General features: G+C 38.1%; 1 protein-coding gene across 5 annotated transcripts in view; it reads left to right on the forward strand.

Annotated features, from left to right (window-relative positions):
• The window catches only part of LOC108269630 (zinc finger protein DPF3), a 37066-nt gene extending 28403 nt beyond the window's left edge, over positions 1-8663 (forward strand). For 3 of the 5 annotated variants that reach the window (XM_047157581.2, XM_017475599.3, XM_047157583.2), the window contains 2 exons: positions 1212-2157; positions 4717-8663. In XM_047157581.2, coding sequence (XP_047013537.1) covers positions 1212-1372 — 161 coding nt within the window. In that variant the 3' untranslated portion in view covers positions 1373-2157; positions 4717-8663. Of the gene's footprint in view, positions 1-1211; positions 2158-3846; positions 4056-4716 lie in introns of all 5 variants that reach the window. The other 2 variants (XM_047157582.2, XM_017475600.3) reach the window with 2 other exon arrangements.
• The last annotated feature ends 1004 nt before the right edge of the window (positions 8664-9667 follow it).

Genomic DNA, 9667 nt, shown 5'->3' on the forward strand with positions numbered 1-9667 from the left:
TCTTGAAAAAAGCATTAACCAAAACTGAAAAATGGGTCTTTTGGTGAAAAAAGGTTACTTTAGATCTTTTCATTCCAACCAAACAGGAGCCATGCCTGATTCTACCCATTTAAAGAGTTGATCTTGGCTCTTTGTATGGCTCGTGCTTTGGTGGAATGAAAACCTGCAGCCACACCCACCTTCACTGCAGTACCAAAAGTCCAGGGATGGAGACAACTTGGTGTGTTGTAGGCTGGATAAGAGTGTCTGTAAAAGCTGGTAAAGGTTAGGCTTATAGGGCGAGTTGGAGAAGTTCTGGCTCCATCGTGCACTTTTGGTTCTGCAGTGAGGACAAAATCTCACGTGTCATTTATTTCTTAATACTTGTTTACACCTCCTAATAACCATGCTAATCCTGTCAGCTAAGCATCTCCCTGATCTCAAAAGATCAAATTCGGCCATGTTCTCTGGGTGGGAGGGGTGGCATGCTCTCTTTCCCCTGCCAATCACAGCAACACTTAGCCAATCGTAGGCATGTGTGAGTTTCTGTATGTGGTATAGGGCAGATAGCACTTTCTTCTGAGTCTGTTATGCTACCGTGTGATGTAGCATGAGCAGCAGTTTAGAAAGATGTGGTTGGATGGCTTCTTGTGTTTTTAGAGGAGCATGTTACGTGCCTTCACCCTCCTCGGGTGGTAGTGGTTGTATGATACAGGATCGCTAGCTTGTAGCTTGCAAGTTAAAAATAATAATAATAATAAGTTTCCAAGTTCTTATGGTTTAGTTAGTCTGGCTTGTGTTCCTTGGGTCTATATTAGAAGTCCTTCAATCAATAATTGTTAAATATTTATGACTCATATAGAAATTTTGGCCTGCATCAAAAATTTGATGAATTCCTTAGGATGTGGTCACATTTACTGTTCTAATTGGAAAAATAACCACTCCGACATCCTATTCTGTAGTATATGCCATTAGATTGTGTTGGTTATCTTGTCGTTTTTCTGTTATCCTTTATGCTCTCTTTCAGCATTTTTGTATTGATCGGTTTGTGTAAATCTTATTCAGATGAACATGTCCCAGCTGGTTTGCTTGCATTAATGTTCCTTGAAGATGTCTTCACCACTGTGCAGCTAGGCTAATTGCTGAAATGTGTTGAAAACCATATTAAAAGAAAATCGGACAGTCGGAGTTATATAAGCAGTTGAATGCAACATTATGATATATTTTGTCAGGTGGACATGATGAATCAAGAGAAGAGAAGCCTTATGCTGGAGCGGAGGAGCTGTTTGGTGCCAGTTCTGAGAGTGACACTTCTACATTTCATGGCTTTGAGGAGGATGAGCTGGAAGAGCGCCTGTCTAACAGCGGCGAGACCTCTCCAAAGGGCAGATAAAGAACAGTTTAAAAGACATGCCGTTCCTTTCAAACACAGCGCATCCCCCTGCAAAAATTCTGCTGCTTCTTTTTAAAGGGTTTATTTGTTTGTTTGTTTGTTTGTTTGTTTGTTTGTTTGTTTGTTTTTCCCCTCTCCCTTTTATTGGAAGCACAAGTCATAGTATCAGAAGATGATGTGTGAAAGTTTTATCTTCCTTTTAATGAGTTGTGGATATTATTATTATTATTATTATTATTATTATTATTATTATTATTTATACATTAAGAGCAAATAGGAGTAGTTTTTTTTGTTTGTTTGTGTTTTTGTTTTTTTAATTTTAAGAAACTTTTCTATTGTATTTTTTTTTTTCCCTTGAGGGGAAATGATGGTATATTATAAACGCCGTAATGGACAGAGATTAATTGCAGATTTATTACTGGAATCATTTTCCAAGACTGAAGACAAAAACATTAACAAAAAACAACAACAACAAAAACTGAAAGGAGACCTTGCCCTGTTAAGGAGTACAAGTCAGCGAAGAGAAGACGTGAGCTTCAAAATAAACTGCTAGTGTTTCATGTCACTGGAATTGCCAAGGGATGCAACCGTGATCTCCTCAATAAGTCAACTGGGTACTTAATCTTGTGTACTGTGACTGTGCCAAAATGAAGTTGGGACAACTTTTAAGGAGAGGAGTTGCAGATGTACTGTCTCTCATCCTGCTTTGGAGATTAAGGAGCTATTGTGAAGAAGAAATGATCTGAATCAACTGTGTAAATGTGGGAGACTTTGGCTATAGAAAGGTAAGGATAACAGTTTGTCCCAGCTGAATATATGTGCATATCTGTTTTTTTTTGTTTTTTTTGGGGCATCACTGGGGGGGGGGAAAGGTGATGAACTCTGTTTTTGTTTTGTTTTGTTTTTTGCACCTAGAATGTCCGAGTACAACTCCAGCCTTTTAAAATCTCCACACATTTTGGTGTCAGTGTCACCCTTCTAGATTAATCTGTGGGTAGAGACTTGAAACCTTGATCTTATTCAACATTTTTTCCTAGTAATACAAGCCAGAATTGTAGGATTTGCAAGGGCATCTGGTACATTTAGTCAATAAATGTGACCAAGAAAGTGGTACTTTCTGTAAAAGTGGTAATTTGACTGATCTTTACCAGTAGCCTGTGGGCAACACGTGGTTATATTGTTTACTCACTGCTCACTGCTTCCAACAAACATTTAAACCTCTTGTGAACTTTTAAATGTGCTGCCTTTTTATTATTTTGTTTATTTTTTGTTTAGTTACTATATATAGTCAGGTCCATAAGTATTTGCACAGTGGCACAATTTTTGTAATTTTCCCTCTGTATACCACAACAATGAATTTGAAAGTTAGCGATCAACATGTCATCAAAGTGTAGACTTTCAGCTTTAACTCAAAGGGTTTGATACAAATATTCCATCAACCGTTTAGGAGTTACAGCCGTTTTTTGAAGAGCCACTCCATTTTCACAGGCTCGGAAGTCATTGGACAAACTAACATGATCATAAATATTAGGATTATGTTTAATACTTGGATGCAAATCCTTTGCAGTCAGTGACTACCTGAAATCTGGAACCCATGGACATCACCAAATGCTGAGTTTCGACCCTTGAGATGGTTTGCAAGGACTTTACTGCAGCTGTCCTGCTGCTTGTTTATGAGTCTTTCTTCCTTTTTTTTTTTTTTTTTTTTTGTCTTCAGTAAGAGAAAAGCATGCTCGACTCAATAGAGGTCATCGGACATTTAAGAACATTTAATTTCTTTGCCTTAAGAAGCTCTTGAGTTGCTTTTGCGGCATGTTATGGGTCATTATCCATGTGTACTGTAAAGCGATGTCCTATCAGTTGTGCAGCATTTGAATGAATCTGAGCAGAAAGTGCAGCTCTGTATTCTTCAGAATTCACATCATCAATAAACACCAATGACAGTTCCATTGGCAGCCATATATTCCCATGTCATAACACTACCTTCACATGTTTGACAGATGATGTGTGACCTAGATCATGAGCCCTTCCTTTCCTTCTCCATATTCTTCTCTTCCCATCATTCAGCAAGTCTAATGTTTTTTTTGTGTGTGTGGGTTTTTTTTTTTTTAAGCAAGTATAATCTGGCCTTTCTGTTCTTAAGTGTTACCAGTGGTTTGCATCTTGATGTAAACCGTCTATATTTACATTCATGAAGGCACCTCTTGATTGTAGACTTTGACAACGATACGCCTACCTCCTCCAGATTGTTCTCGACTTGGCTGGAAGTTATGAAGGGGTTTTTCTTCACCAAGGAAAGAATTCTGCAATCATCCACTTTAGTTGTATTCCGTGGTCTTCCAGGTCTTTTGGTGTAGCTGAGCTCGCCAGTGCATTCTTTCTTTTTAAGAATGTACCAGATTGTTGATTTGGCCACTCCTAAATTTTCTGCTGTCTCTTTCTGATATGTTTGTTTTGTTTGTTTTTTTTTTCAGTTTAAAGATGGCCTCCTTCACATGCATTGACATTTCTTTGGTCGGATATTGAGAGTTCCAATGAACAGTTCCCTACTAATCATAGGGTTGGCGGTTCAATTCCTGGCCCACGTGACGCCACATGCCGAAGTGTCCTTGGGCAAGACACTGAACCCCAAGTTGCTCCTGATGGCAAGTTACCGCCTTCCATGGCAGCTCTGCTACCATTGGTGCGTGTGTGTGAATGGGTGAATGAGACTGGATAAAAGTGCTATATAAGTGCAGACCATTTACAATGCCTGGAATCAGCCAAAGAATCAGCTGGGGATTGCTTGGATTATGCTTGGAATCACTACCATTTATTTCCCTAATTTGTCGTAAAATAACGAGGAAACAGGCCACACATGGCCATGAAACTGCTGATTAGTCAGTTGTCCGATTACGTTTGAGCCTGTGAAAATGGAGGGACTGTAATTCCTACATGGTTAATGCAGTATTTTTGTTTAAGCTGAAAGTCTACACTTCAGTCGCATCTTGATTACTTCATTTCAGATCCGTTGTGGTCTGGTGGTGTACAGAGGCAAAGTTCCGAGAACCGTCACTGTCCGAATACTTATGGACCTGACTGTATATAGTTCGTTATGTGGAACTTTTTCTTTTACTTCTAAAAACCATTGCATAGAAGTGCTAATACACTGAAGTGTGGACAGCCAGTCAAATTGTAACATTGAAGATTCTGTATCTTTTCGCCAGAAGAGCGTAAAAAACATATTCAACACTTTTTCGTGCGAAAAGCCGCGTCTGCGTTCTTCCTAACTTCCACGTGTCCTTATATTAATCTGATTTATGGGCTATGCTTATGATATCTGTACTTCTCTGTTCTCTCCACAGCAGAGAGAGGAGCTGTAGTGAAGGAGGAAGGAGAGATGAGTTACTCTTGGAAATAAAATAAAAACATTCCCAGAGTCTCAATCCACCTCTTCAGTCTTCTGAATGTCTGAGCCAGTGAAACCGAGGAAGCCTCTGTGCAGCCAGACAAACACCAGACTCGCACTCATGGACAAGTATTGATCGATTTTATTTTATTTTATTTTATTTTATTTTTTAAACCTCTCGGACTGCTGCTGCTCCCCTCGTGTTGGTCTGCAGCCTGAATCTGAGACTGTGATCAGAGCCATATGAAACTCTTCCTCCACTCTCTGTACTGCAGGAGTTTCAGACAGTCTAGGAGAGATTCCTGTTCTAGCTTTACAGTGTCACTTTGGTTAGGTTACAACCTCAAGCTCTGTACTTAATATGAATACTTCTGTTTTATTCAGGTTCTTTACAGCCATTGTATGATTTTTGTTGCAACATAAACATACAGTATGGTCTGTGAGATGTCATGTTCACACATTTAAAGAAAAGTGAGATGTTCCAGTTGTACTGAAAGCACAATGCCTTCCTGCTACCTTTACTTTACCGTGTGGCTTTAAACTCTACTCTGATTGGTTGGGTGACCTTGCGCTTACAGCTATGTTCTGTTTTCACCACCATCATGTTACCATTTTTCTTCTTCTTTTTTTTCCCCCTGCAAATGTGTGAACATGACATAAAAGCGAGAGAGAGAATATTTGTGTCGCTTTCTTTCCACAGCCCTGGTGCACAAAATTTCTATTCTGAAGCAACGTTGTGACTAGTATTGCGCTGTGTTTAATCCAGTCTCTCAGGGGAAGATGATCCTGACAGCCATATTTAAAACACACCACTATAGAATCCTCCAAATGTGGATCTTTTCAAACTGCAATTTGAATGTTTTATTTCTACTGATTTACATTTCACTTGTCTTGATGGAAATATTCTCTACAGGCTCTTCTACCCCGTCTTGTATTTGGGCCTCGATACCTGCTCAGGCGTTTTTCTTTGAAATGTAGGACTGCTCTTTCCATGCAGGTGCTGTATACTGTATAGTCAGGCTTTTATTATGCATTCGGAAAAGGATGAAGCTAACGTTAAGCTAATCACACACTGATAGGGTGTGACACTGAGGAACAAGCTGAGACTGTGACCCAGCAAAACCTTCCACCTCATAGAACAACCACTAATGAAAACACGTGACAGGATTGTAGTTCATGTGAGCTACGGGTTGCTGTTTAAAAAAAAAAAAAAAAAAAAAAAAAAAAAAAAAAAAAGGTAACAATGACGTATGGTCTATTTGTTTTGATTATTTTCCCAGGCATTGGCATCATCAAATCAGAACAAAGTCAGCTCCATCACATTACAAGGAACAAAGTAGGGAATAAAACACGATGATGTGGTGTGCTGGTCTAGGATGATTTTCCTATAACGGCACATTCCATAGTGTGTGATTCCTCTCATACCACAGCGATATGCCAAGGATTACAAATTTTCATTTATTAATGAATGACACTTTTGCGCTTTTTATCCCGATATAGTTATGGACCATCCATGAAACAAATTCACTCCTGATACTCAAGACTAGGGATGGGCGATATGGACTTAAAACTAGATCAAGGTATTTTCTGGTATTTATTATGATAATGATGTTTGTGACAACATTAATATAGTACCATTCACCGCTGTTTTTTAAAAATTTTTTTATTTAATTTACTAGTAAAATGATGTTATCTTGTTTTCTGAAAAGAAAAGAACAATCTCAATTGAGTTTTTGCTTAAAACAAGCAAAATGATCTGCCAGTGGGGTAAGAAAAATAATCATCTTCAAATGGAAAACTGGATTACTTTTCTCGTTTTATGGTCGTTTGCTGGACATCTGATTTTCTGTAACCAAACCGGTTCCAGATTGTAGAGGGAGCTCCTCATTTAGTGATAAACTCCTCCTCAGCTTCACGTCCGCGTTCCGCCATGCTCGTCTTCGGTCTGCACCTGAGCTGCGAACGGGTCGCAGACCGTCGCACACAGAAATACAGCATCAACTAGGCTTTATCGTTATTATCGCGGGAAGACTTTCTACCGGTATATCGCAAACGATAAGATATCACCCATCCCTACTCGAGACTCCTTCTATAAATGTTAAACGCCTCTTAACAAAAACTTCCCTACATCAACGACTATACAATTTTCTTTGTTAAATAACAACCCGGTTTTAAAAAAAAATCCTATTATTATGTGAAGTGTCCACTGTACAGGTCCCTATGTATGAGCGGTCATATGAGAACTAGCGCATTAATCTCAACCTGTCATTTATGTTCCAGCCAGAAACTACTGTCAGAGCAACTGGTAAAGAAAAATGAATCCGTATAAATTCTGATTCAAGAATTCAACAGCGCTGTGGTACAAAACAGATAACGCAGGCATGTAACACATTGTACATTTCATGACCATGAATTAATCAAGAATCATAGGATTGAGTCTTCCTCATGATCATGGGAAAAATCCATGTTCTTTCTTCTTTTTTTAATTTTTATTTATTTTATTGAGCATAATGTCTTACTTTTTCCCCCCATACATTTTATATTAGAATAATTGGTTAGTGCACTCAAGGAGCTCTGTGAAAAGCTGTGTGTATTTGAAAAGAGTGTCTTATGACGTTTGAGTGATTTTTATTATTATTATTATTATTATTATTATTATTATTATTATTTTCCCCCACTGTTTCATGGTTCTCACCAACACTCAGCCGGATTTCCTGTATTGTCAGAAACAGTCCATGTGTAATCAGGCACCGCTGGGATCGTCTTTGCGGCTGGACGGGTCACCCAGCGATTCAAGTCGGCTTAAGTAGAGGAAACGCACCTTTTTATATTCTATACATTTTCCCCCTCCAATGAAGTCTAACGGTGCTGATCTAAACCGTCATTACGTCTGGCATGGTGAAGAGGTTGGCACTCCAGGGTACATGTTTATTTCAGAATATGTTTAAAAAAATAAATAAATAAAAATAAAGAATCTGCACCTAACGTTATGGCACATAGATTAACACTTGATGTGAATAACACTCCACCTACGTGTAGGCAAGAAGACTGTGAGTGCCATGTATTGTTTATTCCTCACATATCTGAACCCTGTTCCCACACTGTGGTTCTAATATGATTTATATGCAGTTGGTGAATTAGGCATAATGCTGTGATGTAAATTTTGAATGCTTTTTGTTTTGTTTTTTGTTTTCTTTCTTTTTGAAAACATTTATTTATGTTTATGCAAGAATATTGTTGGCTTTGTCTACTGCACATCTCGTTAAGACTATTTCAGGCCTGCAATGTTAATTGTGAGTTTTCACGTCTAGAGATATGAAGGTTACCAAACGATGCACAGTGAATGAGAGAAACGTGTACATGACGACGGCTTACACATCAACATGGACTGGTGCGCAAACGTGCACACGTAACAACAGACACACTCAACAAATCCCCTCAGGTACCATAACCGCACACTCAACAAGAGCATGAGGAATGATTCTCTGGAATAAGAAACATTTTGTCAGTCAGATTTCTTGACTCGTATCTACAGATTTTAAGGAACGGTGTGCATTTGCTGATCTTCCAGGCAGTGGATCTTGTGCACTTTTTTGAACAACTAATGCTCCTGCTGAGGGGTTATGATCGATTATTACGAACATTATGATGAACTTTAAGCAATTGATCTGTCTAATATTTTCTGCTAATACGTTTATAGTCACTTCTGTACCTCAGAAAAGTCAATGAGCAATAGGCCTGTGTTTTTTCTGCATTCCTGGGGTTGGAACAAGAGCCAATTTGAGGTGAAGGAGTTTGAACTGATTATTTTGTCTGCATCTGTACATAATATAATCCAAATGAAGTCTTTGTTAGTTGTTATTTTTATTGTGACGAAAGGAATTAAAGAATGAATTAGAGGTGTGTGGATGTAATAGTTTCTTTTTCTGTGGTACCAAGGAAGCTATGTGATGAGCATTATGCTACATATCCATTTTCTAGTTCATAGCCCAACATACTATTCATTGCAAATTAGAGTTTCATGTGTGTGATTGTTGCAGCGGGATTAGCAAAGCTCAGCGTATGCAAATTAGCACCAATCAGGCAAGGCTTTCATAAATATTGGATACAGGTGCATCTCAAAAAATTAGAATATCATGGAATAGCTATTTTTTTCCCCTGGTAATTTAATTCAAAAAGTGGAGCTTTTATATATTCTAGATTAATTATACATAAAGTGAAATATATCAAGCTTTGTTTGTTTTAATCTTGATGATTAACTCTTACAGCTCACGGAAATCAAAAATCCAGTATCTCAAAATATTAGAATAAAGAATTTATAATACAGCAATGTCGACCTTCTGAAAAATGTTACTTTATACAAAAAGTTCCACTTTTTGAAATTAAATCATGGAGCAAAAAAATGAACTTTTCCACAATATAAAATTTTTTTGAGACGCACCTGTATATAGGCTTCACTATCTATGCTTTTAAAGGAGAAGAAAACCGGAACCAAGGTTTACATATACAGTCCTCTCTGAGACTATTGGAAGAGCAAGGCCAGTTCATTTGTGCTATACACAAAAAAATTGGGTTTGAGATCAAAAAAAGGATATGAGACGAGAGTTTAGGATTTCAGCTTTTATTTCTGTTTTTTACAGCTAGCTGTGTTAAACAGAAGTTTCTGTCATCAGCTGCTGTAGTTTTCCTTGGCTGACCCATTCGGTGTTTGTTACTCACCAATGGTTTCTTTCTTTTTCAGGACTTTCCAAGTTGTATTGGCTATACCAGTGTTTGTGCAATGCCTCCGATTGATTTTTCCCTTTTTCCTCAAATTCCAAATGGCTTGCTTTTCTCCCATAGACGGCTCTCTGATCTTCATGTTGGCTTATCCTTTTTAACAACAAATGCAGCCTTCACAGGTGAAA

Source organism: Ictalurus punctatus, chromosome 9 (assembly GCF_001660625.3).
Source record: "Ictalurus punctatus breed USDA103 chromosome 9, Coco_2.0, whole genome shotgun sequence".
In the NCBI taxonomy this organism is placed as follows: Eukaryota; Metazoa; Chordata; class Actinopteri; order Siluriformes; family Ictaluridae; genus Ictalurus; species Ictalurus punctatus.